Consider the following 20,269-nt stretch of genomic DNA (forward strand, 5'->3'; position numbering starts at 1 on the left):
TTATGAATATTGACATGTAGAATCACCATCACATCGATCATGAAAAGATTTTTTTATAAAAACAGTAAGATTTTTATTGTTGCATTTGTGACCCCGTTCCACTTCTACTGAAAACCACAGGCGATAGCAACCTGCCGACAAATTATTGTCAAAGATCACTACGCTATTATATTAAATAGCAATGTTGAAACAAAACAAAAGATAAACGTTACAACAAAGTAAACTGGGAGATTAAAAATATCGACCATTTTGGGACGAACGTCATTTTTGATTGTATGTCCAAAATTGATATACGGTTACTGCAATAGTGATATACGTAATTCACTATGTCTATGCACTAGGCACTAGCTTCTATACCAGCTTTTACATCAATGAAATAAAAAAAAAAACAAATCTAAGGGTTAGAGGTCAAAGTGCACATTTTGTTTGACACACACATTATATAATTTGTTAGTGAAGCGTAAATGCCCCTTGTCAATACGTCACCCTACATGAAATAGGCTTGCAAGTCAGCACGGTCATCGTCGCATCTTCGGCCAGATTTGTCCGACATTTCAACTTAAAATGAATTATGTGTTACTAAGAGACGATGTTATCGATTATAGATTTTGATCGTATAGCTGAAAACAATTATCTAGGCGTGGCGAATAAAATCGTCATTAAAATAAAAGATTATCAGTACACGACCCTTCTAGTTCAGCTCTGTTAGACAGCATATTACAGAGAAGCAAACAGATACTATCAACATGTTTATATTTACAGCTAAACGAGACAATTCACAATCCAAAAGATACGATAATCTGTTGGCATCAGTCCAGACATGACACGTAATGTCAAACGAGACGCACAGATGGAGTAGGGCTCCTCGAGACAGTGCGAGCTTTCTTAGCAACTTAGGCTTGAGTTTCATGAGGCTTAGACATAATTCCTTTACATGAGAAAGACCTATGGTTAGGCAACGGGAATTTATTAAGGTTGTGGGTCTGGCAGAATTTTGTAATAGATACAGTTAATACATCTGAAGTCTACAATGGCGGAATAAGTTTAATACACTTCAAGCCATGACAAATTAGTATATATGAACCTGTAGATGAAGATGAATTGCGTGTCGAAAGCGTTATTTCGGTCTAGTTGTGCACAAACACATGAGGGAAGCTAAACAGTTGATGTCTTTGCCCTACGGCGTAACAGACCTGGTGCGTCTTTGTATCTGACGCTTGCTTGACTGTAGTTCAGATTTGAAGTCAGGCAAAAAAACATGTTGACAATGGTAGGGGTGATGACCCTATCCACGCCGTGCCGCGGGGGGATGGTGACTTACTATTGAAAGTCACTTCCTTAAGTCTAAACATTACAGGCTTTTTAGGGCCTTTTTGACTCCTATCTTTTACTGAAGACAATAATACTCTTTGAATACTGCAGTACCCATTGGCAGTAACTCAGTCATAAGAACACGACAGTGATCAGAAAATAGGTTGATGCCAAATAGAAGAAAACTGCTCTGATTTATTGCAGAAGCCTGGTTTGGAGGCTATCCTTCATGTCCTTAATTAACTTGGAGCGAAGCGAGTCGGTTTCTGTCGGCAGTCGCCCCAGTCCTGCTAAACACCCTGTCTGAGACGGGTCGGACATTCGGTAGCTCCTTACAGAAGTACCAACATGCGGTGAGTACGACTGAGTGTTTATTGGAATGTTGTTCCAGACGCCGCTTTTACGCGTTTGCACAAAAAGTTGGCTGTGAATAAGTTTTCGCGAGACATTTCGTCAGATAGAACTTTAGTTGGTGGCGGGAAAGTTGGCGGTGAGTTTGGACAGACATCCGGCACACACTGCCTCGGAATGGGACTGAGAAATAGCTTTTTTTCCCCTCACATGTTATGAAGCAGGTATCTTTAAAGTTGATAGGCTATACCATTTCTTATGCAGTGTCATGGAAACTGTTTTGGTCTGATAGGGAAAATGTCCTCTGTGTTTGTATGATTAGGTTAAAGTTGAGCACAACTAGAGCAGGGCGCCTAGTGACAATGCGACATTACACTTTATTAGATCATAGACTATTTGTTATTCTTCTGTGATTGCTATGAGTAAAAGGTCCATGGTAGGGTATCGGGCAAATAGGGGTATTGATTGATTCCTCCGAAACACTTGTTGTCCTGGCACAATCTTGTCTGGATAAAATCAAAATTGCAACACATCTGAAGTCTACAGCAATGGTGGAACGAGTTTGATACACGTTCAAGCCATGAAAAATTAATTTATGAATCTATATATGACCAGGAGAGATAGACTGTCGAATGATTTATTTATTTCTACTTGTGCCCAAACACGCCAGAACCACAGCACCACAGCAATTTCGATTGCGTGATTGCTAGTACGTAAGAGACCGAAGTGCGTCTTTGTTTCACACGCTTGACTTTATCAAATTCATTAATTCATTCATTTTATCAAATAATTTGTTATCTTGAAGGAAGGCAGAAAAAAACCTGTTAACAACCTACGTCACAAGCTTTTCTAATCTCCTTTTTAAAAGGTCATTTCCTTATGATGAAACCTGTTAACAACCTACGTCACAAGCTTTTCTAATCTGGTCATTTCCTTATGATAAACATAGCAAGCTTCGAAGGGCCTTTTTGGCTGCTAATTTGAACTTTAATTGAAATCAAATGCTTTTTAATTGCTCATTGTCAGTAACGCATCATATTGGTCAGAAAATAGATCTTTATCAGACAGAAGGCGATGATTTCAAAATGGCACCAGAAGTCGTTGGTTTGGGGGCTATGCTTAATTAACCTGGAGTCGTGATAGAGCAAAGCGTGTCTGTATCTGACGGCAGTCTACCCAGTCCTGACGGGTCGAAATTTCGGTAGCTGCCTAATGAACCATGCGGTGAGTACGATTAAGTATTTATTGGAATGTTGTCAGTTTTACACGGATTTTGCAAGACAGTCGGTTGACAGTCAATTTGAACCAACGTTTTTCGGTTGCTTGTGAGAAAAGTAGGCGGTGAGTTTTACTTTAGACAGGCGTTTGCCACGCACTGCCTCGGAGTGAGATCTACAAAAATAGCTGCTTAGAAGAAGTTAGTTTTTGCTTCGCGCTTGTTAGGAAGCAGGTACCTTTAGTTAGTAGGCTGTAGCTGTATTGTCTATTTTGCCTTCTTACCAATGGTGCAAAGACGCGGCACGATCAGGTAGTGCCTTATTACCTCCATGAAATGTGTCATGGAGGTTATATTTTCAGTTGCGTTTATCTGTCCGTCCGTCCGTCCTTCCGTCCTTCCGTCCTTCCGTCTGTCTGTTGGTCAACAAGATAACTCAAGAACGCCTGGATGGATTGGTTTCATACTTGGTGTGTTGGTAGGGTGTGACGAAAACTGGAAATGATGAGATTTTGGTCCCCCTAGTGGCTTCCCTTGGTACTGCAGCGCAACTTCCGGTTTTAGATATCTCGCGATCTGGACATGCAAGGGTCATGAAATTTGGATGATAGGTAGCTCTCGTGCTTGGGAAGAAGTCACATGAGTTTGGGGCCCCTAGCGGCTTGTTCTGGAACTGCAGGGCACTTTCTGTCGAAATGTTTAAAAGCCAATAAGTCCAGACAGGAACAACATATTTTCATTATTTTTGGTGTGTAGGTAGCTGAGAGAAAGATGCACATAATTAAATGCAAATTATGCAAATGAGGACTTTATTTGCATAATTAATGAGGAAATTCTATTACAGTGTTTTACATTATACTATGTAACCTATGGCAGGCGGAACTTCAACAGATACTAATTATGCAAATGATGACCTAATTTGCATAATTAATGTGAAAATTCTATGATTTCGTAATGGTGAATGATGAGAATGTCATACTTGGGACATCTGTAAGTTAATCAAAAGTTAACATACATCACGATGCATATATCATGTTAATGCAGAGGTCATTTGAACAATTAAAGAAGAAATTTACATTTACATATCAAGATCATATTTCATGGAGGTATGAGATCTCGGAATTCTAGTTACTTATCATTACATTTTGGTACCGTACTAGATTTCAGACCCAAGCATTTTGTTCCTGTTCCTGTTGTTCCTGTTCCTGTTGTTCCTGTTCCTGTTGTTCCTGTTCCTGTTTGTGTGCAGAGGAGTGATTAAGAATCATCAGTTCGAATATGTTCATTTGAAACGCGCGCGGCTATAGGAGGTTTCGCCATTCTGGTGTTACTGGAGGCAAGCGGACTCCCATGGTTTAGATCTGTCGATAGAGAACTTCTGCCAATACTGTTGTCAGTCGCTTTCCGATTCCCACTTAATTCATTTAAAAGTTAAGGAACCAGATGCACCTATAAGATTCAATCGAAAATCAAAGGACCACCCGCTACAATTTTTCATATTGTAAGATTAAGTCTTAATATGCTTTCTGTGTGCTTTTCTTAACCGTCCATATAATATCAAGAGCGTTCTAAAACATTTGTACTTTACATGTACATGTGCATGAACTAGAATGTTTGTCAGTAAAGTATGTAGGACATTTATATAGAAATGATTTGATGGTCATCAAGTTCTTAATGAATACATTTTGGTCAAGAAAAAGCTATCACACAAAGTTTATAAGAAAGGTTAGTATATGTATAAATGAATAAGGGTGAAAATCTCAAAATATAGACAAAGGCGCCAGCAATATCTCTTTGGACCTGTCAAATTCTCCAGCCTTTGTGCCATCCGATTTGCCTTGGCCTGAAAAATGGGATCATGGCACCCAGACAACAAATTCTCTGCTACATCCACTACCTAGACTACAAAAACGCCCGGTTCCGGCGCTACTTGGTGCACTGGTGACACACCTGTGGCGGCTGACATATGACAATCGGCGAAAGGAATGTGAAGCAACAATCTCACAAATGTGTGGCGCCATGATGCGTGCTATATTGGCACTTGGCCCTTACGGCAATGCTCCAACGTTCATAGGATCTGAAATTCGTTTAACTACAGAAAACTTGAAAGTTCCAAACCATGATTCTGTAGTTTTCTCGCGCAATGTTTTACGAGTTGGGCCACAGCCTGCTAGCCTGGAATCCATCCGTGAATGCTGTGTATCCGCTCGGACGCAAACTTTACAAATACAATATGCCAAGGCACGGAGCGGATACGCAGCGTTCACGGATGGATTCCAGGCTACAGCCATGCTGCAAGTTTATGCTGCGCTGCCTAACTGATATAAAACGTCAATGTAGTGAAAGCTTGTTTTGCAACTGAAGCAATTTTCGGCAGCTGCGCAATAGGTCCGAGGTGCACAGTCCTGGGTTTTGAGTCACCCGTTTTTACGCCAGCAGCGCCAAACTGCCTCTTGCGGGGAGTACCTAAATGCAGATTGTACTTGCCGTAAAAGGGATTTAGTGAAGAGGTTGTTGATGTCGATATATTTACTGTAGGATCATTAAGAACGCGCCCATGCAAGACACGTACTTACTTTAGCCACAATGAATACTTTTCAAGACACGCCCTCATAAATGACAGAATGATAAATTACTACTACGTGACAGTATGTACATCGATGTCTAATCTTTAGACACTGGATGACGGTAGATATCTGATAGATCGCCAGAGGGAGCATGTGAACACGTTTTATCGTTGTAATCGCTTATTGCTTGCTTGACTGCTCAAATTATCATGTTCGACCGGTCTGTCATCAGCACCAGCTGCGATGCCCACCAGGCTAATTTTTTTTGCACAGGCCCAGGCGTTTGCACATTTGTATGATAATCTTAATTAACTAGAAATCAAAGACCTCAATTTATAATATGTCCCCTTCAATCCAAATGACAATTCTTTCTATTTCAGGGTCATCATCGGCCTCCTCCTTTGTCTCTCCCTCGTGCTCTTTGTGGCTCCTGTTGGCGGAAGAAAAGTTAGAAGTACGTCTTGGAGATTCTTATAAGTTATATTTTCAAATACGACAATATGCCACTTACTTGTGCACACTATCTGGATACCAAATTGATGGTAAAGGTTTGCTCCATGCACCCTTGTTTAACACACCTGCACATGTCTAATTTCTGTGAACATGATATATTTACTTTCATGTATCTATAGGTACGGAGTTAACGTACTAAAGAGAGACATATTCATGTGGTACCTTGCAGAAAGGTGCAAGCCTTTGACGTTCCCAGACACGGTCAGAAGTTGCAACCAGGCGCCAAACGCAGAAGGGTGGTACCGAGATGGAACCGTGTGCAACTTTGCCTGCAGAAGGGGATGTGTAAAGGACACAGGGGGCACAAGGAGGGTGTGCAAGGTCAAGGGCAGGTCAAAATGGTGGACTGGAGGACGCGGACTCAAGTGTAACTGTGAGTGGACAACTTTCAAATAAGGGTCTCTAGAATAGTATGAGCGTGTTACGTCGGTGAAGGTTAGACATACAGGTAATAAGATACGCCAAAAAAAAAACAGTTACTGAAGCAACTGGATATGTTTTCGGAAACGGTCATACGTTTCAGGTAGCATTCACTCCCTTTCGTCAGTGACACTGAAGTGTCAGTGTTACAGTGGAGCTTATCAATAATTTACGAATAATATTCCAGGCCGCCCATGTGTTGGAGCACCCAGCCACCCCGAAGGTTACACCAGTGATTGCGGTGCAGGCACTTACCCAGCCGGCCACACATGTGTCTTCACCTGCCCGGCAGGGTATGTCAAGGTGTCCGGTAACGAGAGGAAACTCTGCGTGAACGGCCGCTGGAGGGGACAAGACCTAGTGTGTAAAGGTAACTCTTCTATAACTTTTGTAAATGTTTAACGAATGAAAAAGAGCAACAGTGACAAATTTATGTGTGAAACGTAAAACTTAATGCAGATATGAACAAGAGTTCCACGATCTCATACCTTCGCCAAATGATGTTAACCCTTGCGGTTGAAGAATTATACAATTTTAATAATTGATTTTGCAAATAAGATCCTCATTTGCAAGGGTTATATCAGTTGATCATATTCTCCACCCAATGACAGTCTTATCTTAACAAAAAGGCTATTGTAGCACTTCCTCATAAATTATGCAAATGAGGTCATGATTTGAATAAATTATGTTTATTGATGTTCGCCTTCACTTAACTTCCAAATGTGGCAAGTATGAAATTCCCAGCAGTTACAACCATGAAATTATAAAAATTTCCCATTAATTATGCAAATTAGGTCTTTATTTACATAATCTATATCCTCAGATTTTTTTTTCATTCTCAATTACATGTCACAAGTGTTTCATAGTCCTATTATCGAACAAAGCAGAGTTTTAGAATTTCCTCATTAATTATGCAAATTAGCTCCTGATTTGCATAATTATCATTTGATTATGTCAAGCATCACTTCAGCTACCTACATACCAAAAATCACGTCAATCCGTCAACCGGTTACTTAGTTATCATCCTTCGAAAATTTTTCAACAAATGCTCCTGCAGTTCCAGAACAAGCCGCTAGGGGGCCCAAACTCATGTCACTTCTTCCCTACCTCATGAGCTATCTACCAACCAAAATTCGTGACCCTAGCATGTCCAGATCGCGAGATATCAAAACCGGAAGTTCTGCTGCAGTACCAACAGAAGCCGCCAGGGGGCCCAAAATCTAATCATTTCTAGGTTTTATCAAGACCTACCCACCTACCAAGTTTCATGACAATGCATACTAAGCTTCTTGAGCTATGCTGTTCACAAACAGACAGACAGACAGACGGACAAACGCTACTGAAAACATAACCTTCTTGGCGAAGGTAACAAGAGTTCCGCGATCTCATACCTTCCACAAATGATGAATTTCAACTGAGCAGTTGTTATTCATCAGTTAATTATGCAAATAAGATCCTCATTTACGTGAATTACATCAGTTTATCATATTATCCACCCAATGACAATCTTATCTCAACAAAGAAAGCTATTCTAGCATTTCTTCATAAATTATGCAAATAAGGTACTAATTTGAATACGTTCTGTTTAATGATGTTCGGCTTCACGTTATTATATCCACAAATCACACAAATTATAGCCAAAATTTAATGTTTTTCCGTTTATTATCGTTTATGCCTATAATTTTGAAGGCAAAATTTTATGTTTTTCCGTATACCATTGAAAATGATATTGTCAGGCGATTCACAGTAGAGCCTTTGACAATTAAACGTGGTATTTCACATGGGGCATTTCTTTTGTGTCGTTTCAGAGACAGACGAATGTAGCTCTAATCCGTGTGCAAATGGTGCGACTTGCGAGGACGAGGTCGACGGCTACACCTGTTCCTGTGTTCCTGGCTATGGAGGAGATCAGTGTGAAACAGGTAAGGTTTTCCATTATAACTGTCTTACCATACCGGAATATTATTGACGGAGTTATTCAGGTCAAAATATGTGCAGCCATTAAGTACTTAAGACAACAGAAGCATGACACTTTAGGTTGCTATCATTATCGTTTATTCCAATAATTTTGCAGGCAAGATTTAATGCTTTTCCGTATACCATTGAAAATGATCATCATCGGTCGGCTGCAGCGCAGTCGATCACAAGTCCATTCCACGACCGTCGGTCAGCAGCCAGCGCAGCAATTTTGTCAGAGCTCAGGTCACCTTCCGTATCCCCCAACATGTTCTGGATGTAAGTCAGATGGCTCGTCCTCTGGCGTCCGGGACTCCTTCTGCCGCGGGGTGGGACGTAGAGGGCGTAAGACCTAGTGGCTCCTCTACGGGCATCATAAGGGCATGTCCAATGAAGCGCAGTTGCCGCTGCCTCACTTTGATGATCAGAGGCTGTGTGTTTGTGGCTTTGTATATTTCACAGTTGCTTACACGGTCTATACGTTTGATGTTCAACATGATCCCCTGAGGCAAGATGTAGCAAATGAGTTTATCTTGTCCTCCATGTCGCGCGATAGGACCCAGGTATCGCAACCATACAGGGGCACCGACACACAGGTGACATTGAAGAGCTTGATCTTAGAGGCTATGGGGAACGTTGGGTTTCTCAAGATCTTTTGAAGTTTCCAGAAAGTAGTCTAGGCGAGCGCTTTTCGCCTGGCCAGGTCGTTCTTACTGGATGCCAGCATTGATCCTAAATACCTAAAGTCTGTTACATCTTTGATGGGCTGACCATACACTTGCAGTGGCGGCTGTGGATTGCAATTGATGGTCATGCATTCGGTATTCATCTATTGAAAATGATATTGTCAGGCGTTTCAGGGCCAGAGGAATGTAGCCCTAATCCGTGTGCAAATGGTGGGACTTGCGAGGACGAGGTCGACGGCTACGCCTGTTCCTGTGCTCCTGGCTATGAAGGAGATCATTGTGAAACAGGCAAGTTTTTTCTGTTATAACTGCATTATCATACCAGAATATTATTGACGGAGTTATTCAGGTCAAAATATGTGCAGCCATTAAGTACTTAAGATAACAGAAGCATAACACTTATTATCGTTTATACCTATAATTCTGCAGGTAAAATTTGATGCTTTTCCGTATACCATTGAAAATGATATTGTGAGGCGATTTAGAGCGTTTGACATTTAAACGTGGGATTTCACATGAAGCATTTTTTTGTGTGTCGTTTCAGACACAGACGAATGTAGCTCTAATCCGTGTGCAAATGGTGCGACTTCCGAGGAAGAGGTCGACGGCTACACCTGTACCTGTGCTCCTGGCTATGAAGGAGATCATTGTGAAACAGGCAAGTTTTTTCTGTTATAACTGCATTATCATACCAGAATATGATTGACGGAGTTATTCAGGTTAAAATATGTGCAGCCATTAAGTACTTAAGATAACACAAGCATAACACGTATTATCGTTTATACCTATAATTTTGCAGGTAAAATTTGATGCTTTTCCGTATACCATTGAAAATGATATTGTGCGGCGATTTAGAACCTTTGACATTTAAACGTGGGATTTCACATGGAGCATTTTTTGTGTGTCGTTTCAGAGACAGACGAATGTAGCTCTAATCCGTGTGCAAATGGTGCGACTTGCGAGAACGAGGTCGACGGCTACAACATGTACCTGTGCTCCTGGCTATGAAGGAGATCAGTGTGAAACCGGTAAGTTTTTCCATTATAAATGTCTTACCATACCGGAATATGATTGACGGAGTTATTCAGGTTAAAATATGTGCAGCCATTAAGTACTTAAGATAACACAAGCATAACACGTATTATCGTTTATACCTATAATTTTGCAGGTAAAATTTGATGCTTTTCCGTATACCATTGAAAATGATATTGTGAGGCGATTTAGAACCTTTGACATTTAAACGTGGGATTTCACATGAAGCATTTTTTTGTTTGTCGTTTCAGAGACAGACGAATGTAGCTCTAATCCGTGTGCAAATGGTGCGACTTGCGAGGACGAGGTCGACGGCTACACCTGTACCTGTGCTCCTGGCTATGAAGGAGATCAGTGTGAAACAGGTAAGTTTTTCCATTATAAATGTCTTACCATACCGGAATATGATTGACGGAGTTATTCAGGTTAAAATATGTGCAGCTATTAAGTACTTGAGTACTTCAGAAGCATAACACTTTAGGTTGCTATTATTATCGTTTATACGTATAATTTTGCAGGCAGAATTTGATGCTTTTCCGTATACCATTGAAAATGACAGTGTGCGGCGATTTAGAGCCTTTGATCAATTGGCATTTAAACGTGGGATTTCACGATCACATGGAGCATTTTTTGTGTGTCGTTTCAGAGACAGACGAATGTAGCTCTAATCCGTGTGCAAATGGTGCGACTTGCGAGGACGAGGTTGGCGGCTACACCTGTACCTGTGCTCCTGGCTATGAAGGAGATCATTGTGAAACGGGCAAGTTTTTCCATTATAACTGTCTTACCATACCGGAATATGATTGACGGAGTTATTCAGGTCAAAATACGTACAGCCATTAAGTACTTAAGACAACAGAAGCATATCACTTATTATCGTTTATACCTATAATTTTGCAGGTAAAATTTGATGCTTTTCCGTTTACCATTGAAAATGATATTGTGAGGCGATTTAGAACCCTTGACATTTAAACGTGGGATTTCCCATGGAGCATTTTTTGTGTGTCGTTTCAGAGACAGACGAATGTAGCTCTAATCCGTGTGCAAATGGTGCGACTTGCGAGGACGAGGTCGACGGCTACACCTGTACCTGTGCTCCTGGCTATGAAGGAGATCAGTGTGAAACAGGCAAGTTTTTCCATTATAACTGTCTTACCATACCGGAATATGATTGACGGAGTTAGTAGTATTCAGGTTAAAATATGTGCAGCCATTAAGTACTTAAGACAACAGAAGCATAACACTTTAGGTTGCGATTATTACCTTCGCCACGAAGGTCATGCTTTCAGAGGCGTTCGTGTGTGTGTGTGTGTGTCTGTGAACACGATAACTCGAGAAGGCTTGAATGGATTGTCTTTATTACTTGGTAGGTGGGTAGGTCTTGATGAGACCTAGAAATGATTAGATTTTCGGCCCCCTGGTGGCTTGTTGTGGTACTGCAGCGGTACTTCCGGTTTTGATATCTCATGATTTGGACTAGCCTGGGAAGCGAGTGTGGGAGCCCCGGCATACAAGTAGGATGGTACCCAGGCTAGATTTGGACATGCTAGTGTCACGAAATTTGGATGGTAGGTAGCTCTTGGGCTGGGGAAGAAGTGACGTAGGTTTGGCCCTCCTAGCTGCTTGCTCTAGAACTGCAGGGGCGTTTCTTTAAAAGTATTCAAAAGAGGATAACTCAAGAACCGGTTGACGGATCGTCGTGATTTTTTATATAAGTTTTCCCATTATAAATGTCTTATCATATCAGAATATGATTGACGGAGTTATTCAGGTTAGAATATGTGCAGCCATTAAGTACTTAAGACAACAGAAGCATGGCAATTTAGGTTGCGATTATTATACCTATAATTTTGCAGGATGAATTGTTCTTAACACAGAGGGTGGGGGTGAAGGTGGGAATGAACAACATGTGCTATAATTACTGCGCATGCTGAACCCACCAACGGGCTATCCTACAGTTTACCAAATATGCAGTTCCAAACCAATACATCGTTAGTTGTATGTTTGTCTGAACTCATCAATAAACGTTTTTTCTATAGAGGTGACAGCCACAACCCAGGCAACGACAACCGGTAAGTGAAAGAAGCTCACTTTCTGGCCAAGTCCTCAAATACAGAGAAATGAACGATTTCTTTTCACCATTTGAGAACTTGATTGACCCTGAGCGGGGGTCTTTACTGTATAATTCAGATGACATAAGCAGCTGGGTTAAGGAAAAAGAGTTGTTAACGTATGAAGGTACGTCTGGACACCTTCTATTGTCACTTCTGGACCCACCTGCTACACGCAAAGACACAATATAAATTCAATTCATATCTTTATTAACAGAATAACCTTGCAACAATGTCATACTCGTACATTCAAATGTATCCTAAGTAACCACAGTGAACAACACTAAACTGATCCATTATTGATGAATATAAAGCAGCCTGAATGGATAGGCATTTTAAACAGCTGTATTATATATTATATTATTTTATTTTAATCTATTTTTTTGCGTGTTCTACGGAGGAGAAAATCACTGAATTATCTGAATAAATCAATAACATTTTTTTTTGTTTTCTCCAGAGCCGACAACCCAAGCAACAACAACCGGTAAGTGAAAAGCTACCTTCTGGCCATAACCGGAATACTGGCAGAGTAATTATAGTCCCGGGTGATTCTACAGTATGACATGTGCATCAAACGTAATACATCAGATGTATTGCTGAACTAATGTTTGTCAGATGTTTGATTGTTTGAATGAATCTACTTTTTGTTTTCTACAGGGGAGGCAACTACAACTCAGGCAACGACAACCGGTAAGTGAAAACAAGCTACTTTCTGACCATGTTTCCAAATATAGAGCAATTCTACAGTATGACAGTCGATGAAATGTACGGGTCTAAACTGATATATTTTACGTTTTATCTAGAGACGACAACCCTAAGTTTTCTGTCCACAAACATAAACCTCAAAATACACAACTCTCTGCAACAACGTAGGGACTTCGTAGGATAACCATTTTTGACATTGAACTTTGTTTCTATAACCACTGCACACCTGCCTGATATGATTAAGATCCATTCACAGATTTTATCTTTTACATAGGCTGCATACATACAATTAACCTATGCACAATAAGCCCGCCACAAGTATATTGCGAAAAGCCAGGTGGACCGTTTTCTACATTTTCAAAACGGCTACTCACACAAAAAATATATACATGTATAAAAAAAACCCGCCGACAAATAATTGAGATGTACATGTAATGTTGACCTACATATGGACCCAAACCACGACCAAAGAGATTTCATACTCTTCTGAAGAAGACAGTTGCAATGATAGTGATATATTCATATTGTTCTGTAATATCCTACAGTGTTCCCAACAATTGAGCCGTGCAACATGACTCCAGACCTGTTTTTGTTCTGGACGGATCTGGCAGTGTGAGCGATGCGGACTTCGATAAAGTCAAACAGTTTGTTGCGACAACGGCCAGCGCTTTCACCATCGGATTAACCGAAACTAGAGTTGGGGTGCTGCAATACTCAAGTAGCAACTCGTAAGTTTATTTACTATGTTTTTGTGCAAGAACAAATCCATTTTGAAGCCACCTTTACGCCAATCCTGTCTTTTCCTCAGACCAATGTAGTCAAAACAAAATATTACTAGTAACCGCAAATGTCCAAAAGACAGCAAGGACACTAAATAGATTTTCAGAGGAACAGATACAGTTATCCCGGCGCCGTACCTTTCTAATTCTGTCCAGGACCAAGTACTAGTAGTACTGGCAGTGTGGGATGGAAATGTAATAACAGGTTTTGTTTATTTCAAATCGATAATCCAGACTGGAGTGTAACCTGGGAGATCATGCTGATGAGTCATCTTTCGTCAGCGCCGTCAGCACCATGACAAAACTGTCCGGAGGCACAAATACTGGAGCTGCTCTGGAGTACGCCCGTCAAAACGCAGCCTGGAGGCCTGCACCTCTCCAAAGGTAGGTTCAACATTTTGCAAGTTTTGGATTAAAGAAACAAATGCATTAAATACAACCCTTGGGAAGTTGAAGAAGGTTGAAAGATGACCTTTAAAATTATCAGTACGTAAATGAAAGGGTATAAGCACAACGTAAAATGTTTTAGAGGCTGGGCGAAATAACGTTGCCATGAGCAAAGAAACTAGTACCCACATGAAAATGTTTCTCTTTTTCTTTGAATTAATATGTTCAGTGCACGGCCAAAAGACCCCTTAAAGGCACTGAACTAAGTTCGGGTTATTAGAATAACATCTCTTCTCCCTAAGCTTAAGTCAGAAACATTAATGCTTAGAGCTGGACTTACTGACAGTGTGCACTAACTGAAGGGGTTACGAGGGATGCTGAGGAACATTGCCTACTCCATTTATAGACTAGAAGTTTTACTTTTTCAGATTATGATAGTTCTGACCGACGGACAGTCAGGGGACAGTGTCGTCGCGGCCTCCCAAGCTCTGGCCGCGGATGGAGTGACCGTGTTCGCTATCGGTGTGGGTAACATTGACCAGTCAGAACTACTACAGATTGCCAACAACAACCCGGGCCGTGTGTTTGGGCTGGCCGACTTTAACGTCCTGGCTCGGAACATCAACCTGATCGTTAGCACCGTCTGCAACGGTTAGTACAGTGCCACGGAAAAATGCTTCAGTAGTAGGCCCATACCCGTTGTTTCCATTTTTTTGTCAATGCCAACTGTTACCAGTTCGAGTCTGGTTGCTACCGTTCACCGATGTTAGGTCGATTCTAGTTGGTTACACTGACAGCACAGGAGGTCACTTCAGTTCATGTATCACTGGTACGTTAAGAGAGGGAACTGATTTTGTTTAAATATTGATGAATTTTATTCAAGCTAGGTAAATGCATTAATGCATTTACCTAGACTAATGAATATGAAAGAGCTAGAATGGATAGGCATTTTAAACAGCTGTATTATATATACTTTTTTTATTTTAATCATTTTTGCGTATTCTACGGAGGAGAAAATCACTGAATGATCTGAATAAATCGATAACATTCTTTTTGTTTTCTCCAGAGCCGACAACCCAAGCGACGACAATCGGTAAGTGAAAACGCTACATTCTGGTCATGACCCAAAACACTGGCAGAGCAATGGGCCCGGGTGATTCTACAGTATGGCACGTGCATCAAACGTATAGTTCTAAACCAATACATCAGATGTATTTTTCTCTAAACTAATGTTTGTCAGACCGCCCGCATTTTCTCAAATTATTTTGTCCAAAACAAAACCTCAAAATACACAACTCTCTGCAGCAACGTAGGGACATCATAGGATAACCATTTTTGACCTTGAACTTTGTTTCTAAAACCACTGCACACCTGCCTAATATGATTAAGATCCATTTACAGATGATTTTTACTTAGGCTGCATACATACAATAGTCCTATGCCCAAAAGGTCCGCTACAAGTATTTGCGAAAAGCCAGGTGGACCGTTTTTGAACTTGAACTACATTTTGACAACAGCTACCCACGTGCACACACAATTTTTTTTAATCCGCCGACAAAAAATTGAGATATAATGTTGACCTACATATGGACCCAAACCACGGTCAAAGAGATAATACTCTTCTGAAGAAGACAATTGCAATATAAGTAATGTATTTATATTGTTCTGTCAGAGCCTACAGTGTTCCCAACAATTGAGCCGTGCAACATGACTCCAGACCTGTTTTTCGTTCTGGACGGATCTGGCAGTGTGAGCGATGCAGACTTCGATAAAGTCAAACAGTTTGTCAAGACAGTGTCCAGCGCTTTCACCATCGGATTAACCGAAACTAGAGTTGGAGTGCTGCAATACTCAGATAGCAACGCGTAAGTTTATTCTCTATGTTTTATTTGCAAGAACAAAGCCATTTTGAAGCAAACTTTACGCCAATCTTGTCTTTTCCTCAGACCAATGTAGCCAAAACAAAATATTACTAGTGACCACAAATGGCTAAAATACAGCAAGGACACTAAATAGATGCAACATTTTCAGAAGAACAGGCGCAGTTATCCCGGCACCATACTTTGCTAATTCTGTACTAGTGTACTCGCAGTGTGGGATGGAAATGTACTGACAGGTTCTGTTTTATTCCAAATCGATAATCCAGACTGGAGTGTAACCTGGGAGATCATGCTGATGAGTCATCTTTCGTCAGCGCTATCAGCACCATGACGTACCAACGTGGTGGCAGCACAAATACTGGAGCTGCTCTGGAGTTCGCTCGTCAAAACGCAGCCTGGAGGCCTGCACCTACTCCAAAGGTAGTTTCAACATTTTGCAAGTTTTGGGTTAAAGAAACAAATGCGTTAAATACAATCCTTGAGAAGTTGATGAGGGTTGAAAGATGACCTTTAAAATTATCAGTACGTAAATCAAAGGGTATAAGCACAACGTAAAATGTGTTAGAGGCTGAGCGAAATAACGTTGCCATCAGCAAAGAAACTAGTACCCACATGGAAATGTTTCTCTTCTTCTTTGAATTAATATGTTCAGTTCACGGCCAAACTGAGATCCTTTAAAGGCACTGAACTAAGTTCGGGTTACTAGCATAACATCTCTTCTCCTTAAGCTTAAGTCAGAAACATCAACGTTGTAACCAGGCTGGACTCACTGACAGTGTGGACTAACTTAAGGGGTTACGAGGGATGCTCAGGAACATTGCCTACTCCATTTATAGACTAGAAGTTTTACTTTTTCAGATTATGATAGTTCTGACCGACGGACAGTCACATGACAGTGTCGTCGCGGCCTCCCAAGCTCTGGCCGCGGATGGAGTGACCGTGTTCGCTATCGGTGTGGGTAACATCGACCAGTCAGAACTACTACAGATTGCCAACAACAACCCGAGCCATGTGTTTGGGCTGGCCGACTTTAACGTCCTGGCTCGGAACATCAACCTGTTCGTTAGCACCGTCTGCAACGGTTAGTACAGTGCCACGGAAAAATGCTTGAGTAGTTGGCTCATTCCCGTTGATACACTCCATTGAAAAGGGTGTGTCTTGTTTTCAGTCTGGATGATGTGTTGGTGTATATCTCTATAAGATCTGTAAGACGGGATATGATGATATTTGGCAAGTGGGGCATAGAGAATTGTGTTTGGGCCCCTGGTGATTGACCTTGGTACTGCAGTAATAATTTTTTTAATATCGTTGGCGCTGGAATGGTCTGATGCTAGGGTAGCATATATTTGTTGATGTAAGGGTTTAGTGGTGTAAATTTGGCCCCATAGCTGTTTGCTTTGGACCTGCACGGTTGTTTGATTTTCGAATGCTTTTGGCGCAATCATCTCAAGAATCGCTGGATGGTTTGCAATTATCTTTGGTACGTGGGTAGTTGATGTGTGGCTTTGCGTTTTAGCGTGCATTAGCAGGTTGTTGTAGATCTGGAGTGTGCTGTAGAAACAATCATTTACACCCCCTATTTATAAATTAATATATAATAGAGTGGTAGAATCTGTGTTGTTGTGACAGGTCACTAACCTCCAGATGAGTCTGTCTATAGGTCTGTGCAGCCTGCGGGTAATATACTTGTATTCTATCTCTTAAAGTAAAAGAGACCATGGGAATGGGCATTACAGACTAGACACCATGCTGCTTGGTTCATTAGCAGGGAATAGGGTCAGATTGCATGTGTTGATAAGTTCGCCAGAACACAGTGTTTTCCATACTCCGTTCTTACCTCAAAACAACAAAGTGCCACAACAAAATCCTTTAAGATAGACTAGACATCTACATCGTATCATTATGGTCAAAACTGCTAAATTTTCCTATTAGCGTACGTGACAAAAATACACCAAAAGATAACAAAGTCACAAATGATTTCATGGAGTGATGATGTGTACGACTTCTTCTTGTTTCCATTTTTTGTTAATGCCAACTGTTACTAGTTCGATTCTGGTTTCTACCATTTACCGATGTTTGTTAGGTCGATTCTAGTTGGTTACACTGACAGCACAGGAGGTCACTTCAGTTCATATATCAGCGGTGCGTTAAGAGAGGGAACTGATTTTGTTTAAAGATTGATGAATATTTATTCAAGCCCAAAACCTTTTTCAGCAATTATGATTCATTACTCGAGTCACGTGTCCCCAGGCCACGTGCTCAGAGTAATTCCATCACCACTCCTGTGTATCATTACTCCCTCTTGAAATGTCTCACTTATCTTGAAGCATTTATTCAATATTTTAGCTTTCAACTATACAAATCTTGTAACCTAAAATGCACTCAACGAGCAGAATGGCTACCCTTAATGAAAATCAGCAAATACCGTATACACAATATTTTGGATTCGTTTTTGTTTTGGTCCCCTTGTGATATAAACAACACTAATTTTCTCATGTCAATGACGTTTTTTTTTTTACTTTTATAGAAGTGACCACGTTGTTGACTACTGATTATGTCTTAACTTAAATCTTCCAGGGTAAACAAAGCGGGATCCGTTGGAAGGCAACATTCGTACTTGGTCTCCAACAACATCTGACAGCAAAATCAACTGAATTAAACTGCTTTAGATGCACATCAATCACTTAGAGATCTTCAGTGGAATAGACGTCATACATGAGATGGAGAAAAAAAAAAGGACAAAAAAGAATATACTTCACAATAGTAGATTTTACTCAGATTGCAGGTTCAGATGTGCTCTAGTAAAACCCAGAGTGGACCCATAAACATTGCTACCATGCAGTGAATACTTCAATGCATTAAATTCACAAATATCTGGCGGCAGTAGTGACTTAAACTATTAAAACTCATTAAGGCGACTACTCGCTAATTAACGTACTATATGATATCACTCTTTTATCTGAAAGCATAGCGATAAATATTCATTATATACATTAATCGTACACATGTGATTATAATAAGTGTCATCACCATTTAAAAGGCCAATTTAAAATGCTGTCGTTGCCTGTAGTAGGAATCGAAAGCTGAGTAACATGGGTGTCATACACCCAGCTAGTTTTGTGCACTGTAGTTAGATACAGAAGTGACAGACGCTTCAATTCACTATAAACACAGCTGGGGGCTTACAAAATAAGGTATGTACCTGCCAGTGAATACTATTAGTATTTTTAGTATTTAACATACTAGCGCTATCCATACTTTATAAAGCTTGGATTTGGTATGCCATATTGGTGACGAGTCATAATTATATAACTATGATACCATGGTAACTAATGTCGTAAATGTGTCTATATATTCATATGGGTACAGATAGAGAAATAGAGAAAGTGAGAGACAGACAGACAGAGACAAAGACAGAGAGACAGAGAGAGAGAGACGCCTAGGTAGATAGATAGATAGATACTATATATATATTAAATAGATAGCACGATGTCTGTATCCCTTGTTATATTTCAGTCCATACCATGGTATGGATGAAATATATTGTGTTCCATCATGTTTCTCCTTCTTCTTCTTCTTCTTCTCCTGCCACTCGCTCTGAGGGATTCAACTCCGCCATCATTCAGCCAAATGACTTGAAATTTAGCATGGAGGTAGAGTGGGCCAATACCCTTAGGCGTTTTTTTTTCATTTTTTTGATACATGCCTTTGAAAAATTTTTATGAAGGTTTTTTGGGGCATTTTTCGCCAAAAAATGGATTTTTGGATCCTGAGCCCTGGTTTTACAACCAAATGATCTGAAATTCGGTATAAGGGTACCTTGAACATGTGTCTACAGAATAGCAGTCACATATTTTGCATACACCACTTCCAAATGACTCATTTGGGGGACTTAAATGGCTATTTTCAGCAAAAAAAAGGGGCCAAAAGTGCTGTACCCGTTCCATGTTCTATCTAAAGAGTGGCTGGTTCCATCCATGGAACACGTGTTCCATTGCGGGTTATCTGAGGTCACATTGCACCTAAGTGGTGAGTAATGACCCACACATTCAATTTTATGTGCCTAAGACCTTCAAAATGTATCAAATCTCATGATTGTTAGTTTTTGCATACCTGTAATAAGATTAGTAAAGCTTTCGAGATTCAAAGTACTTGTTGTTGCATCTTTGTTCTCATACATGTATACTTGTAGCTACTATTTAATTCATCTATTTGAGAACCTTTGCCAGTTTTGCACTGGGGTAAGTTTGGAATAGTCCACTTTTGCGTGGGAGGGAGATGGACTGAAATATGCTGTATTTGCTCCCAAGCAAATGTCGGCCTTTCTAGTTGTCTTTTACTTTGCTATAGTGTCC

General features: G+C 40.5%; 1 protein-coding gene across 3 annotated transcripts; it reads left to right on the forward strand.

The window, feature by feature from the left end:
- Positions 1-1,566: 1,566 nt before the first annotated feature.
- On the forward strand, positions 1,567-19,340 carry LOC109474920 (fibropellin-1-like). 3 transcript variants are annotated; one of them, XM_019775414.1, is made up of 14 exons: positions 1,567-1,664; positions 5,826-5,899; positions 6,128-6,331; positions 6,566-6,748; positions 8,187-8,300; positions 9,186-9,308; positions 10,304-10,417; positions 10,699-10,812; positions 11,067-11,180; positions 12,092-12,124; positions 12,621-12,647; positions 12,821-12,853; positions 13,414-13,596; positions 13,882-14,025. In XM_019775414.1, exons 1-13 carry the CDS (start codon positions 1,660-1,662, stop codon positions 13,482-13,484), a joined length of 1,209 nt encoding a protein of 402 aa, XP_019630973.1. In that variant the 5' UTR covers positions 1,567-1,659; the 3' UTR covers positions 13,485-13,596; positions 13,882-14,025. The 3 variants fall into 3 exon arrangements, with proteins under 3 accessions (XP_019630973.1, XP_019630974.1, XP_019630975.1); XM_019775415.1 differs by lacking the exon at positions 12,621-12,647; XM_019775416.1 differs by lacking the exons at positions 1,567-1,664; positions 5,826-5,899; positions 6,128-6,331; ... (7 more) ...; positions 12,621-12,647; positions 12,821-12,853 and adding exons at positions 14,463-14,685; positions 15,101-15,127; positions 15,707-15,899; ... (1 more) ...; positions 16,773-16,995; positions 18,492-19,340 and having other exon boundaries at positions 13,484-13,596; positions 13,882-14,031.
- Positions 19,341-20,269: the final 929 nt, after the last annotated feature.

This window comes from Branchiostoma belcheri, unplaced genomic scaffold, assembly GCF_001625305.1.
Source record: "Branchiostoma belcheri isolate BF01 breed outbred unplaced genomic scaffold, Haploidv18h27 scaffold32, whole genome shotgun sequence".
NCBI classification, from domain to species: Eukaryota; Metazoa; Chordata; class Leptocardii; order Amphioxiformes; family Branchiostomatidae; genus Branchiostoma; species Branchiostoma belcheri.

Excerpts from the sequence above, each read along its gene's own strand:
- LOC109474920 (XM_019775414.1), top strand. Across the intron at positions 6,749-8,186 it reads ACAAGACCTAGTGTGTAAAG|AGACAGACGAATGTAGCTCT; the intron begins GTAACTCTTCTA and ends GTGTCGTTTCAG. Across the intron at positions 10,418-10,698 it reads AGGAGATCAGTGTGAAACAG|AGACAGACGAATGTAGCTCT; the intron begins GTAAGTTTTTCC and ends GTGTCGTTTCAG.